Source organism: Colias eurytheme, chromosome 31, assembly GCF_061535395.1.
Source record: "Colias eurytheme isolate Ceu_HAF_F1 chromosome 31, ilColEury1 Martin Lab GWU primary, whole genome shotgun sequence".
Lineage (NCBI taxonomy): Eukaryota > Metazoa > Arthropoda > Insecta > Lepidoptera > Pieridae > Colias > Colias eurytheme.
Window position 1 is genome coordinate 4,437,034 of NC_143010.1, and position 16,410 is coordinate 4,453,443.

At 35.2% G+C, this 16,410-nt stretch overlaps 2 protein-coding genes and 1 long non-coding RNA gene across 4 annotated transcripts in view; all 3 read right to left on the bottom strand.

Annotated features, from left to right (window-relative positions):
• Positions 1-16,410, bottom strand: part of LOC149895555 (sorting nexin-16-like) — a 72,203-nt gene that overhangs the window by 33,280 nt on the left and 22,513 nt on the right. The window lies entirely within an intron of this gene.
• On the bottom strand, positions 874-12,466 carry LOC149895559 (uncharacterized). The gene is made up of 8 exons (XM_090118952.1): positions 12,245-12,466; positions 11,829-11,994; positions 11,514-11,636; positions 11,100-11,183; positions 6,924-7,148; positions 4,759-5,072; positions 3,626-3,849; positions 874-3,056 (listed from the first exon to the last, which is right to left on the bottom strand). The coding sequence occupies exons 1-8, from the start codon at positions 12,313-12,315 to the stop codon at positions 2,095-2,097; spliced, it is 2,169 nt and encodes a 722-aa protein (XP_089975078.1). The 5' UTR covers positions 12,316-12,466; the 3' UTR covers positions 874-2,094.
• Positions 8,485-9,694, bottom strand: LOC149895560 (uncharacterized). The gene is made up of 2 exons (XR_016458476.1): positions 9,369-9,694; positions 8,485-8,743 (listed from the first exon to the last, which is right to left on the bottom strand). It is a non-coding gene; the product is annotated as an uncharacterized LOC149895560 (long non-coding RNA).

The following is a 16,410-nucleotide window of genomic DNA, read 5'->3' on the forward strand; positions in this document are numbered from 1 at the left end:
AGCTGTGCCATGCGGTTTTACCCGCATTACATTTGTCTTAGCGTGATGATATATAGCCTGTAGGCTTCCTCGATAAATGGGCTATGTAACACTGAAAGAATTTTCCAAATCGGACCAGTTGTTCCTGAGATTAGCCGTGATGATATATAGCCTGTAGGCTTCCTCGATAAATGGGCTATGTAACACTGAAAGAATTTTCCAAATCGGACCAGTTGTTCCTGAGATTAGCGCGTTCAAACAAACTCTTCAGCTTTAAAGAGGCAACGTAAATACTTATTCTCGGAAAACCACTGATGTTACTTGGCAGTGATGTACTTTATACACCAGAATACTGAATAACACAAACTAGCTTTTGCCCACGACTTTAAACCAAGCGGCTCAGCTACTAGTTATCTACACTAATATTATAAAGAGGAAAACTTTGTTTGTTTGATTGTAATGAATAGGCTCATAAACTACTGGACCGATTTTAAAAATTCTTTCACCATTCGAAAGCTACATTATCCACGAGTAATATAGGATAGGTTTTATCCCGGAAATTCCACGGGAACGGGAACTATGCGAGTTTTTCTTTGAAACCGCGGGCGGAGCCGCCGGCGGAAAGCTATAATATATATATTATTGTAGTATTGTATTGTAGACACGCTTTTTTAACCCCAAAGTATTGAAAAATGTCTGCTTTTTGTTAGAGTGATCCTATGGTATTTTCTGTTAGGTAAGGTAAAGGTAAATAAAACTATAATGTACATAAAAATTCTTTAATACCATCTACTTACTTATTACTAAAATTTAACAAAATTATCAAGAACATGGTATATGCGTGCAACGCTCTATATAAAAAGAATGTCAAAGAATGAGTGTCTCTGAATGTAAAAAGAATTTATACAGAACTTAAAATATTTATGTATATTGAAGCAAAAAAAGTAAATAAATTATTTACAAAGTAAAACAACATTTCATATGTCTTTATACAAACATAAACTAAATAACTTTTATGTGACAAAAGCATTATATTAATTACAATAACTAAAATACATATACTAAGGCCGCGTTTCCATCTGCCGAAATGTCCAACAGACTGTCGGGCATTTCTTGCGGAAGTTTTCTTGCAGATGGCAACGCGGCCTAAAGTGCGCCACACACGGTGAAGTTACTATAATAACCCGGAATTTTGTGGGTCACTTGTAACAGGATGGCGGTTCTACAGTGGTCTAGGACGCAATGACAAAAAGAAAAATGATGGTCAGAACGCTGATACCGGATACCTTAAGATACTGTAATATAAAATATTACTGTATCTTAAGATAAAATATTATAGTACCTTCACCGTGTGTGACGCGCTTAAGACTTTGTAGCAAGACATTTTACTTATAGTTAAGGTTAATGTCAAATTTAACAATAACATTAACGGTAACTTTTACAGTGACAGCGAAATGGGTTACACCAGCGTATTTTTTTAGCTAAAATTATCAAAGTCCCAAATTAAATGTCATCTCATTTTGAATTTGACACCTCTGACATTTATTTAACGTTAACTAGCTTTAACCGGTGAAAAAAGAGCGGTTATAGTTATGGCAGCCGTACACGGACTTCTCGAGCAATCGGTCGTTGACGGCTCGAGCAGTCCGTGTACGGTGTACGGCCGCCCTTAGTGTTAAAATTCTGACGTCTTCTATAAAATTATCAAATGGTGCAATTCATATTTTCCCTAACCGTTACTTTATCGTGTTTGTTATTGCTAAAGTAACATGATGCATCCCAGCCTATGTTTGGAATATGTATCTTGCTAAAGATAGAAAAAGATACGTTATTCGGGATAAAATATTAGATCCCTCTAGCTGCCCCAGCAGTTCTGCCCTATTGCCCCTTTTTCGTGTTTACCCTCCAAAAGAATCATCTTTGTCTTAACAAAAAACGTTAAAAAATTGCCAAACTTGTCGAGCCGTTCTCGATAGTTTATCAATACAAGCAATTAATTTTGAATATATGGATTTGTTCGACTTGTAATATAGTTCGAAAACTCACTCACTATTCTGATTATTGCTCAATATAAACAATTTAAATGCACGCCAAAAAAGGTGTTTTCAGCGTTTATTACGAAATTGTACTACTGAATACTCTATACACTGTGCCCACAGAGGATTTTCCAATCGCGACTTCATTATCTCTTTCACGATTCGTGTTCTCAGATATTTTACCATGTCGTATATATTCTAACTTAGTTGTTGCAGGCGAATTTTTCCCACGTATCAGGTGTTGTGGTAACGGTGCGTCGCGATCAAAATGTTTCGTGACAAAATCTCTATACGTATCATTGAACGTCACTTTAGTTGTGTCCGTTTGATTTTCGCTGTTCGAGGTATCTGTTTGAACGTTTTTGTTACACTTGTATTGTTCGGCATTTTTAAACTGCGTGCTAGTTTTAAATAACTCCAATTCAACATCTTCAAGTTCGACTGACCTAGTATCACTATCACTATCGATTTCAACACTCGCTAACGAGAACGTATTCACTATTTTCGGGGTTGTATCAAATTTGGGTCTTTTCACTGCACTCGGATCACTATCAGGCAACATATTTGGTATTTGCGCAAAATTGTCCTGTTCTGTATTTGCTATTTCTTCATCATAGCTCGTCAATATAGACGCCATTTCTAGCGCCTTGCTCATTAGAACCTTCAATCTGTTCACGTCAATCTTCGCCGCGTCAACCACAATGTTCTCTAGCAATATTTTGAATTTCAAGTACTGGTCGTTGCCGTCCATTATTACTTTTGTAGCATTGTATCCTTCGACTGGGTTGAGCAGTTTCGATATATAATATTTCTTGAATTTCGCTGGCAATGTGTGTTTCTTCTTCATAAGCTCGTGTGTTTCGAAGAGATCAACGTGTATGCCGTTCCCATACTCTTGGGCGATCATTAAACCGGGACATATTTGCGCCCTACTCCCGTTCACAGATACGCAGCGGTAATATTGTTTATTGTCGTGTTCCTCCGCTTTCGTATATTGCACCAACGTTTGTGCCTCTATGTATTCTTTCCATGATAGAAAATCTGCGAATAGAACAAATTTTAAAGTTATTTTTTGGCAGTTTGTTATACTAAACTTAAGTGATTAGAGAAAAAAATCTTGATTCTCATATAGGTAATCGATTTTTGAGAAAATTTAAAAAAAACGCGTGTGTGCCGAGAACACATGTCAGAAGTGAAACTTCTTTGGCAGTTTCAAAGATACCAAAATCACGGTATTGCCGTGACGCGAACTTGAAATTTTACTGTCAACGAATAAAAATGAAACCCGTTTTCCTTGGTCCCGGCATCACCCGTGAACAGGTGGACCGATTTCGATAATTTTTTATAACATTCCTTGAAGTACGAGGATTGTTCTTATGTAGAGAAAACGTAAATATGTACCACGGGCGAAGCCGGGGCGGACCGCTAGTGTTATAAAGAAGTAAAATTTTGTAGGAACGAGATAGATATATATATTTTTTATAACATTCCTTGAAGCATTTATTTATTATATTCCTTGAAGTACGAGCATGGTTCTTATGGAGAGAAAACGTAAACATGTACCACGAGCGAAGCCGGGGCATACCACTAGCTATTGCTCACAAACTCACCTCTATAGCTGGGAAAGAACATTGTTTCCTTCGCCTGTCCGTGTACTTGCATATGATTCTCAATCTCCATAGTTGTGAAAAACTTTTTGCATATTGCACAGTGATAAGTGCTCGCGTCACAAACTAAGTTCCCCTGAATACATTGGTGGAATAATAACGATTTCACGGTTTTATTGCAAATAACGCACTGTTGTACAATTACTTTCTCGATGCTTTCTGGATTTCTGTAATATAAAACGCATAAAAAACAATATGCATGTCACTAGTTTGATATTTAAATAAATAAATAAATAAATATTGTAGGACATTATTACACAAATCGACCTAGTCCCACAGTAAGCTCAATTAAGGCTTGTGTTGTGGGTACTAGGCGACGATAAATATAATATTTAATAAATACATATATAGATAACACCCAGACCCAAGAACACAAATAATTCATCACACAAATATTTGCCCTGACCGGGGATCGAACCCGGGACCGTCGGCTCAGTAGGCAGTTACTTTACCACTGCGCCAACCGCGTCGTCGTCAATTTATTTAAATCCCTACTAATATTATAAATGCGAAAGTAACTCTATTTGTCTGTCTGTTTGTTACGCTTTCCCGCTTCAACCGATTTTGATGAAATTTTGGCACAGACAATCTTAAGACACTGAGAAAGAACATAGGCTACCTTATATCAAAACACCACGCGGGCGAAGCCGCGGGCGGAAGCTAGTCTTTAATATAGTACATAAATCTCGTGTCACAATGTTTGTCCTCAATGGACTCCTAAACCACTTAACCGATTATAATAAAATTCGCACACCATGTGCAGTTCGATCCAACTTGAGAGGTAGGATAGGTTTTATCCCGGAAATCCCACGGGAAAGGGAACTATGCGGGGTTTTCTCTGAAAACGCGGGCGAAGCCGCGGGCGGAAAGCTAGTATAGTATATAAATCTCGTGTCACAATGTTTGTCCTCAATGGACTCCTAAACCACTTAACCGATTATAATAAAATTCGCAAACCATGTGCAGTTCGATCCAACTTGAGAGACTCATTCCTAGTTTAAACATGTAGGTACCATGGGCGAAGCCGGGGCGGACCCCTAGTAAATAAATGTATGTATTTCATTTTAGATACTTACATTCCACCTACACTGTGGTAAAATTGCAGATGCTCAAGCACATTTATATATTTAGGGTACAATATATTACACATAGGACATTCGTAATACTCGAACAATTCTACTTTTCTCGTTACATTGGCAGTTAAATCCTCTGGCGGGTTGTTCTTCGTTAAAAAATCATTGTGAACTATTTGTCCGTTCAACAAATTCGTCCTGACAGCTATGTTTGGACATATAGATCTGATTGTATGCGAGTCTTGCTCTTTCATGGTTCCTTCTTGGTTACTTTCTGCTTGTTCTTGTTTTATATCACTTATAGTAATGGTTTCGATCTGGAAAGATATTGTTAATCTATATTTTCTTTCTTTCTTTCTATATATATAAAACTCAAAGGTGTCAACTATCACTCAACTATCAACGCACAGCCCAAACCACTGGACGTATCGGGCTGAAATTTGGCATGCAGGTAGATGTTAGGACGTAGGCATCCGCTAAGAAAGGATTTCCCGAAATTCTTGCGGGAACGGGGAAAAACGGGGATGCACGTATAAAGTCGTGGGCGGAAGCTAGTTTTTATTTTATATTTATGTGATGAATATATTGTGAAATATATTACAATTTGTATGGGGTAACTTATTCTACTAATATTATAAATGCGAAAGTTAGTGGCAATAGATGGATGTTTATTATTCTTGCACATAAAAACTACTGAACAAATTACAATGAAAATTCGTATGTAGATGAAGGATGAAGGCCCAAAATAGGACATAGTCCATGTTTTATCCTAGAAATCCAACAGGAATGAGAATTTTGTGGGTTTTCCTTTGAATATGCGGGCGATAATCTAATTTAAAAAACAATTAAAATATAAAACTCATGATATTTAATATTGGCACCAATAAATAATAATAAATAAATATTTGGCGACAATTTTCACACACGGCACGATCTGATCCCATGCTAAGCTTTCGCTTGTGTTATGGAAACCAGATGGCTGATAAACATACATATATAATTTTAAATAAATACTTAGATAGATAATTAACACCCAGACACAGAATAAACATCTATATTCATCACACAAATATTTGCCTCGGGTGGGAATCGAACCCTCGATCAGTGACTAAGAAGGCAGAGTCACTACCAACCAAGCCAACTGGACAATCATTTTTAAATTTGATAAGTGTAAGTAGTTTGTATATTTTAAACTGTCCACTTATTCAAAATCGAGTATATCTGAGTCAGTTACATACAAGCATATAAGTGAAGCTAATACAGTAGAACCTCGATAAGTTAAAGCCCAAGGGAAACACAAAATATTTTAAGTTATAGAGGTTTTAAGTTATCAAGGGTCTATCCATTTGTCACTGCTTCTATAGCTTTTAATTTATCAGCGTAGGTGAGGGTTGTTAGTATCCTTTTTGGACTAATTTTAAGCCAGTTTTATCACACAGTAAGTAAAGTGATGTTTCCAGGACAACGATCAAAAACTTATGATGCAAGTAAGTCGTTGTCATAAAGCTAACCGCCGCAAAGCTTTGAAGAATTTCGATAAAGCAAACAATAGGTAATGTATTGTTTACGTTAACAATACATTGTAAACACGTGCAAGCAATAAATACCGAAACCTTTTGTTTTGACACTCTTTCAAAATGACTCATTGACAAAAATTTTTATGTAATAGAGGTTGTGGAAACATTTCTTTAAGTTATTGAGGGCCAATACAGAGATTATTTATTTAAGTTATAGAGGTTGCGTATTTTAAGTTAAAGAGGTTTTGGGCTCTGATGGGAAGGGAACATATAATAATAATAATACGGGCATTTCTCCGCAACTCGACGTCAAGCGCCTATTTTGCGTGAAAAAGGGAAAAAAAGGGAAGGGAACATATTATTTTGTGAAGTTACAGAGGTTTTTATGTTATCGAGGTTTAAGTTATCGAGGTTCAACTGTATATATGTATATTATTAAGCTATTGCATAGCTTCTATCGCGGGCCTTGATCACGGGGACGGAATCTAGAAATTCCGTAACGAAAAACCTCACGCTCCCCACTCCGACGGGCGGAGGTGTGGCTTGAAGGCATGCTATACAATAGCTTTACTGCGGCAGTCCCCGAGTGCCACACGTCTTTTTTTTACATGTTTTACACCAAAAAATAATATAAGCGTGTTAAAAAGATACCTCGTCTTCATCTAACACTATCGGAGTGTTAGGTCTCCGGAAATCGTCGGTATAATCGATACCATTCTTCTTCAAAACACGCCACACCTTAGTTAGACTTGTATTGAGGATTGATGCGGTTTTTTCACATATTCGTCTATGCTTCTTGTCATTTAGTGGCAATGTTTTCATGAAATGTTTATACACATTCACAATATTAATTTCATCTGCTTCCTTAGATACATTCTGTAACATAAAAAATTCTAATATTAAAATGCTGAAGAGTTTGTTTGTTTGAACGCGCCACTCTCAGGAACTACTGGTCTGTTTCGAAAAAATCTTTCGGTGTTAAATATTCCATTTGTCGAGGGAAGCCATATTATATCATCATGCTAAGATCAACAGGAGCGGAGCCACGCGGGTGAAACCGCGGAGCACAGCTGAAAGTGTGATAACAACTAAAATGTAAAGGCATGTTTTGTCCTAAGTACAGAGAGAGACTGGCCTCCTCTCCATTGTTTATTTATTTATCTATGTTATAATAAAAACACCTTTTCTTTGCTATAAACCTCACGGAGCCCGAGACCTTTCCGACGAATGCAAAACCGTGGAAATCGGTTCGTGCTTTCTGTAGTTATAGCGTCAGGAAGGAAAACCCGACTTATTATATAGCAAAAAAGAATACAATTAATACCGACCATAATGTTTCGCGTCTTTTTGGACAAGGTTCCTTTAAAATATCTGGACTTTTAAGATTGCTTTTGTTTTCTTGTTTATCTTTTACACAACGCCGTTTGACAAATTTTTATGCACTTGTACGGGCATTTTAAATGACGTATAATCCGAATAATCTCATTTTGAGCATAAATCTACAGTGAAATAATTATTTATAAACAAATTTGTTATAGACCGGGAGATACTGACACAAAATTTCGAGTCATTTGTAACAGGATGGCGGTTCTACAGGGGTCTTAGTACGCAATGACAAAAAGAAAAACGATGGTGTGAACACTGGTACCGGCGGTTTAGTCGCGTGGGCGTTAGTCGAACTCGTCGTAAAAATAGCGAAAGTCAAACGATTTGTAACACAAAACTTTTAGAATTTACCGATAGCCCATAAAAAAGAAGTAGGCGGTACTGTCATGCCATACTTTTCCGGTGTGACTTACAGCCCGCCATACCGACGCAAATGTGTTGATTTAAAAAAAAACAATTCAACCATTTGTACCAGGCTAACTTTTGCACACTTAGATTATACACCTATAGATGTAACCATGGCGTGACCGCACTTGAAACAGAAATAGAATTTTGTGGTGTTGCCTAATAAGTTGGCAATTCCCACATATTAGGTAAAAAATATTATGAATCTTACTTGATCGCGAACAGACTTTATAAATACCTGTAAGTACTTCGCAAACTAAAAATTCTGAATTTGCATATTTTAAATGCTAGCTTCAATAATGTAACTCTTATGTCGTAGTCGTACGAAATACTTTAATAAAACCTCCGTAAGGTAGGTAAGGAGAATTGTATGGACATCATTGACACACGACACGTTCAATGATGAAATAAAACCAGTCTATAACATAAACATGTTTATTATTTATTACTATATACATAATGAAATAAGTACAGCTTGGCAAAAAAGAGTAGAAAACCGGAAGTCACTACTGTCCTCTCGTTACCAACACTTTGAATGATTTAATTGTACTCGTTTATTTTTATACAGTAATGAATCATCATCAAAATGAATGGAACAAATTTTTGAATATTTTGTTGGCAGCCAATTTTCTCGTCCAGTGGCATCCAGCCATTTCTTTTTATCAATATTGGATGGAAACCTGAAAAAAGAAGATTTTATTCGCATGTTACGAAAGTTTATCTTTATTGAGTAATAAGTTAAATAAACTACAATAAAGCCCTTAAATAAATGTAACTAAAATTAAAGTTTACGTACAGAAGAATTAATTTCCTCTCAATAAAAATATTATACTACTAGCTTTTACCCGCGACTTCATCCGCGTGTTAATCCAGGTAATAAACTACTCATGTGCAAAATATCATTGAAATCCATCCAGACGTTATTGCGTTATTGAGTAACAAACAAACATCCAAACCCTCGAATTTATAATATAAGAAGGATGAGTACCTACCATGATAAGCAAACCCAACAATCATAATCTTTAATTATAATCATAATCTTTATTTTCTCTTCACAAAACAAGACCTCGAATCGTATGTATGTACTGACAATAAAGAAATATGATTTATTTGGGTAAATTAAAGTAGCCATTATGGCAACCCTGAACCGTTCATCGTTAATCGTTATTTTATTTTAAGATAGTGAAAACACGTATCACAACTCAATATTCTTGGCATCACATCACTGAATTCATCACAAAACATCATAATCGATGATCATCTGGCGTTGTAATAACGAAAGAAATGATAATTTCGCCTACTTACGTGTGAAATGTTATTCCTTCAATTTTTCGCTCACTCCGGCTTTTACAACCCAAAACACTGCAACCCACCATCGCACGTACACTAAATATTCTGTATTATCCAATTTTTATACGCAATAAACACTGTAAATTCACACAATCACAGAAAAATCAAAAGACGCCAAGTTTGTTTGTCACAATCTGTTCTTGCCAAACAATAAAACCGGCCATGTCGACAAAGACAAAAACTATATATTCTGTCCTGTTTCTTTGCATGGGTTTGACAATTAACGATCTCGCTCTTTCAAGGAAGGTCATTTTAGTGGTTACATCTATAGGTGTATAATCTAAGTTTGCACAGGTAACCATCGTCGTCTAGCCATTTACGAAAATCACCATACCATACTTTTCGGACGATTCCAAATGGTCGCCATACCGCCGAAAATCTGCAAAAATTTGTAATAAAAAACAAAAAAATTTGTACCAGTATTGCATTTAGATTTTTGGAGAGTATTTGATAAAATGTGACCATTATTATATTTGCCATACTTCTTGTAGGGGGAAAAAGTGCTGCCATACTTCATAAATAAATTTATTATTAATTTATAGAAGTGAAGATTTCTACCACCTAGATCTTTGAAATTTTGTATTTATATTTGTTGAACCTCAAACTTATAGGAAAGATTAATGCCATACTGTTACAAATCGTTCAAAATAATAATAAATATAAGAATAAAATCATACAATAAAAAAAAATCTTATACACATTCGCCACCTCCCACAGGTATGGCATTATCACACTTCTATTTATAATCATTCAGGAGTTGTTGAAAAAAAAAATTAGGGTGTTACAAATGGTTCGGCGAAAAAAAAAATTTGCAGATTTCCGGCGGTATGGCGACCATTTGGAATCGTCCGAAAAGTATGGCATGGCGATTTTCGTAAATGGCTGCACGACGATGGTTACCTGTGCAAAAGTTAGCCTGGTACAAATGGTTGAATTGTTTTTTTTAAATCAACACATTCGCGTCGGTATGGCGGGCTGTAAGTCACACCGGAAAAGTATGGCATGACACTACCGCCTACTTCTTTTTTATGGGCTATCGGTAAATTCTAAAATTTTTGTGTTACAAATCGTTTGACTTCGCTATTTTTCCGACGAGTTCGACTAACGCCCACGCGACTAAGCCGCCGGTACCAGCGTTCACACCATCGTTTTTCTTTTTGTCATTGCGTACTAAGACCCCTGTAGAACCGCCATCCTGTTACAAATGACTCGAAATTTTCTGTCAGTATCTCCCGGTCTATTATACCTACCATTTTTACGGATGTTTTTACGAATACGAATTACGAAGTGGCACAATATTTAATGTTTTTTTTTGACATCTCAGAAGTAGAACAAGAATGTATTGACATTGACATATATGATCCGAGCATAGACAGAGAATACTATAGACAATGTACATTGTACTCTGTGATTGTACTCAAACAAAATTGCCACCCTTCGAAAAGAATAATGTATATATAGTTTATGTTTATATCTTCTTATATATAAAATTCTCGTGTCACAATGTTAGTCTGCATACTCCTCCGAAACGGGTGGACCGATTCTCATGAAATTTTCTGTGCATATCGGGTAAGTCTGAGAATCGGCCAACATCTATTTTTCATATGTACCACGGGCGAAGCCGGGGCGGACCGCTAGTATTATATATAATAGAAATAGTGATCTCAGAGTTAAATCTGAACTTACTGTTGTAGATTCACCAACATTGAAACTAGTTCCAGGCATTGATTTATCTACATCTGTAGTTATTGGGGAATCTGGTCCATTGATCTAAATAAAAAAACAACATTATGGTAACGGCAGAAGATATTTTTTTTTCTTTTGAAAAGGTGATCTATAAGGTGATATTTAAAATAGAACCTTATAGAAATTACAATCTAGCCTACAAGACTAATAAATAATTTTATGTTAACCTAAATTTCTAATTAACTATTTCTATTTAGGAGAATGTCCATTGTCACTTGCTTAGTGTCTGATAGGAGGGAGGAAGTCACTTTGCTCGTGTGCTTTAGTATACTGATAATTGATTTAATAATAAATATTAACGAATAAAAGATACAGCAAATAGTATTTTATAAAGAGAATTACAAGTATGCTTACAAAATCGGCATCTGATCTAGATTGTATTAAATTACTGTCTTCTTCTTCTTCTTCCTTCTTAATTTTCACAGGTTCTTCAACTAGAGAACTTGTGGTAGGAATAGGAATAAGTATTTCTGATTTCTGAAAAGCAAAATTGACGAATTAGTAGTACCGGTAGTAGTAATTTGAAAGGGATTTTAAAACTACTCCTTTCGTTTCTTTAGTTTAAACAAGTATTAATAATTACAACAATTAGTTTAATAGGTGAGTACATAAAATATCCTTTTGTGTGATTTTACAAGGTTAAATAAAAATAAATAAACCAATAATTACTAGCATCGGAACGGCATTAGGATGTAGAACAGTCAATTTCCTCTTTTTAAAAATGTCGTTTGCCGCAAAATGTTTGCTACAAAGTTTAGAAAACTTATTTGGTGTAAAATTTGGTCGCTCCGTAGCCTCAATCCAACGCATTCGTAAATCATCGTTTATAGGAAAACTAAAACAAATAAATTTAACTGTAAGAACTGCATTTAATTATTTAAAAAAATTACTTGGGAGTTTCGGGGAAATTTAGTACCAGAAGATGGCAACACTAAAGCTAATTATTTTTAGGTTATATCAAGGTAAACAATCGACTTTTTAGGCTTAGGTATTTGAGGCGCAATGTTAATGTCTCCATGTTATTACGTATATTAATTATTAACGTAACTATAAAGCTAATACTTTATCAAATGAACCGTACTTACGAGTGGAAAGACAAATTGGGAAGCTTCATTCCACTGTCACTTTTGCACCCCAATACGCTACAACGAACCATTATTCCGGGTAAACACTTTGAAGAAAGTCTTCTACAATGCCTGAAGCTTACTCTGAAGGTTATAGCGCCTTAATGTCAATCACTACTCTTATTAAATTTGAATTTAATTTTGAAAAACAAAAGAGCAACGGATACCTGTCAAATTTCTTCAAATTTGTTTAGCAAACTGGTTTGCACTTTGCTAATAATTGCTGGCCTTGGAAAACCGGGCACGCATGACGCAACGCGAAACAAAACATCGAATCGTGTTGTCTCGTTTCTTATCATGACGTGGGCATAAGTCGTTTTCTTTCTTGTGTGAATGCGGTGGAAGCTATCACTTTGTCTTATGTCTCTGTCTACGCTTCAACCACAGAATATATTTTAAAGATACATTAGCACACTGCACAATCGCGCGAATAGCAAGGCGAAAAACTTGGATACCTATTGTATGCATGTCTATGTGGACCCGTTGTTGGCTTTGAAATTCGCGTAAACTCAAACATAATCATTTATTTATTCAATAATACTTCCTACAGAAGCACTTTTGAATTGACATAACATATTTTTAACATTTACCACCATAATATATGAGGGAAAAGGAACGAGTGTCGAGTGAACGTTGACGTCCGCGTCGACACTCGTAGCTCGTACGAATGTTTCATCGAATATAACTTCGACTACTAGGCGAATAGCGAACACGAATGTAAATCTATACTCTTGATCTATACTAATATCACAGACTAATAATAATATACTAAATACGTATACAAATGACATAATCATGTGTTGAAACTTGTTGAAATGAAATGCCGAATACAAAAGATAGGTATGTGGTAATTTTTATTAGGAAAATAAAACAACATCTTCAAAAAATATATTTTATTGATAATAATGAATATATGCATATGAACGTTTACAGCTATAGTAAGGATATAGGGATGAATTATAACTATAGAATATTATATTATTTGAAATAAGCATATTTTAACAAATTTATTGTGGCCCGTTTATTTCATATTATAAAATGCATATTTATTAGAGACTAGCTTCCGCCCGCGACTCCGTCCGCGCGGATGTCGGTCTTCGCGTGGATGGTTTATTTCTCTATTTTGAGTAACTCTGACAATGACATCTTATATATCTATTGGACCCAAATACGGCTAGGCCTATAATAATACGCAACGTGTGTTCGCGGTTGTACAGGGGTAAAGACCAAAATTTTGACACATTTGCCCAATCAAAAAATTCCCAAACATTTTTCTTGAAAACTATGTATGATAGAATTTTACGACAATTAATATTAAATTAAATGGTTATTTGTCCAGCATGCCAAATACCCAATGTTATAGAATAATACTCAATAGCAGAGTAAATAAAATAATTTATCTACTAACGCGACCAAATTGTGTACAAAACGGCATAATAATTTTGGAGGGTGAACTTTGAAGATATTTTTGAACAAGTTCTATGTAACTTATAGGCTGAATGTTGAATTCTACAGCAAAAACGTATAATGAGCAACCTTTTTCACGTAGGCTATAAGGAATAAACTGAAATATTATGCTTATTTACTGTTTTTTGTTATTTATGTGCGTTTTTAAACAATTGTGCTACTTATTTTGTGCAACCGTTTTCATTGGCAGTTTCTATAGACTATAAACAAGGTAGGTTTCGCTTTGGAGGACTGGCAGCACTGCGCGTAATTGTCTATGACAGCTAGAGAATAACGGCCGTATTGTATCATTCGCATTGTTAAACTCAAAGTGGTTTAGTGTGGTCAGAAATTTTTCGGCAGGTTATTCAACGATTCTTACGGTAAGTCTTGTGTTTTAATTATAATTCAATAGTGCTCTAGGTAAAAAAAAGCATGGGTGTTTGCGTAATATTCATTTTAATACGATTCACAGTGTAGTTTCAGAGTAATCAGTATTTACTTACTGTGCTACCTCACAATTGTGACACTTTTGTATTACTTTTGTAACACCAGTTGTACAATTTCTGTGTCACCACAATTGTGCTACCATAATAAGGTTGAGATACAATTAGTACTAGGTATATTTGTTTAGCATTTGAGAAAGCTATCAATAATTGAGTATTGGGATCGTTTTAATTTAGAATATGCCCGTTGCACGCCGAATAGCAGACACAATAGATTTACGTTTTGAAGGTTAATACTAAAGGCTTAGTGCTTTGAAGTCGGTTATTTTTAACGTAGTTATTTTTATTAATTATAGGAATAGTTTGAAATATTTTTTGGAATTCAGGAAATATTTTAATTTTTTTGTCAAGTAAAAATTCTGTCAAAATACTTTGCCTATAGTGGCAAATTTAGACTGTTGGTCGTAACAAGCCGAAGGCATGAAATAAGACATTTTTTCTTTTTAACTTTCAGATGCCACTTACTTCGGCAGTATAGTCCAAAAGATATAGAGAACGATTAAAAGAAGATAATCCTGAAAAATTTGAAGCTTTAAAAAAATGAATTTAGAAAGGACAAAACAATTGTACAAGACCAAGACAGCTGTTTTGACAGAAGAACAGAAAGAAGAACGAAGGAAAAAATGGAGACAATTTAATGAACTAAGAGATAGACCAAGAGCAACAAACACAGAACAGACTATTCGAAGTAACGCTTCACAAGATGATGAATATCCCATAATACAACCTGGAATCCATTGCCCGAAATATTCAAAGACGAATTGAACGAAAATTGCGGAAAGAAAATACAGAGCTTCGTAATAGCGTACTCACTTTGAAAAAAGGTTATCACAGACTTTTTAATCAAATGAGAGTACAACAGCAACGTATGGCAAAAATGGAAGAAGATTATGAAGAACTGAAAAAAAAGTTACAAATAGCACCTAGCAGTGAATATGGAAATATGATTTCCGATAGCCGCCGATATTCCGTCGAAGCAATTACTCCAATAAAAAAAACTGACCACTTCATAAACTTTAAATTTTGGAGACTTAATAAACCCTTCATTCTTAGATTATAATTTTGTTTTAATTTCGTCTGAAAATAATTTAGATATTGATGTCTATTTTTCTATTTTTAAAACTATAGGTTTCTATAACTCCTAATGTAACCTCAACTTTATAGTTTTTTGCTACCACTTTGTGCCACTATTGTGTTACACTAGTGTAAATTTCTGTGCGACTTTTGGGTCACTATCGCACAACATTTTGTGTCACTATTGTGTCATTTACGTCAATATTTTGGACTTCACCCACAGAACAACGTCTATGGATAAAACTCAAAAATTAAGATTATTTTTTTTCTGCGTATTTTTCCAGGATAAAAAGTATCCTATTTTACGCCCAGGATAATAAGGTATAATTATACCAAGTTTCATCGAAATCGAACCGGTAGTTTTCACGTGATGTCTTCACATACAGACAGACAGACAGACAGACAGACAGACAAAAATTTTTTTAATCACATATTTGGGTTTGGTATCGATCCAGTAACACCCCCTGCTATTTATTTTTTCAATATTTTCAATGTACAGAATTGACCCTTCTACAGATTTATTATATGTATAGAATAGATGGGCCGAATATTCGTTTTATATTCGGTATTCGGCAATTTTACCGAATATTCATATTCGAATGAATCACATAATGGGGTAAGTATTTTGGAGTGTAGGTTTCTGATTTTGTCGTTACTGACGCTTTTTTTTCAACGAAGTAGTAGTAAGTAGGGTGGTAAAAAGATAATAACATTATGCAAAATATAGGTATCTAGCTGTACCGAATATTCGGCCGAATGTTCGTATTCGGTGACGGAACATGGGTTATGTTCGGCCCATCTCTAATATTTATGGTCTGCTGTAGTTTTATTATTGCACTAGCTTCCGCCCACGACTTTGTACGTGCATCCCCGTTTTTCCCCGTTCCCGCAAGAATTTCGGGAAATCCTCTCTTAGCGGATGCCTACGTCCTAACATCTACCTGCATGCCAAATTTCAGCCCGATACGTCCAGTGGTTTGGGCTGTGCGTTGATAGATCACTATATCAGTCACCTTTGAGTTTTATATGTATAGATAGATTGGTGTTCTACGTATTGTAGACGTAGGTAAATTTATAGATTATGACGTCCTTTCAACTTAC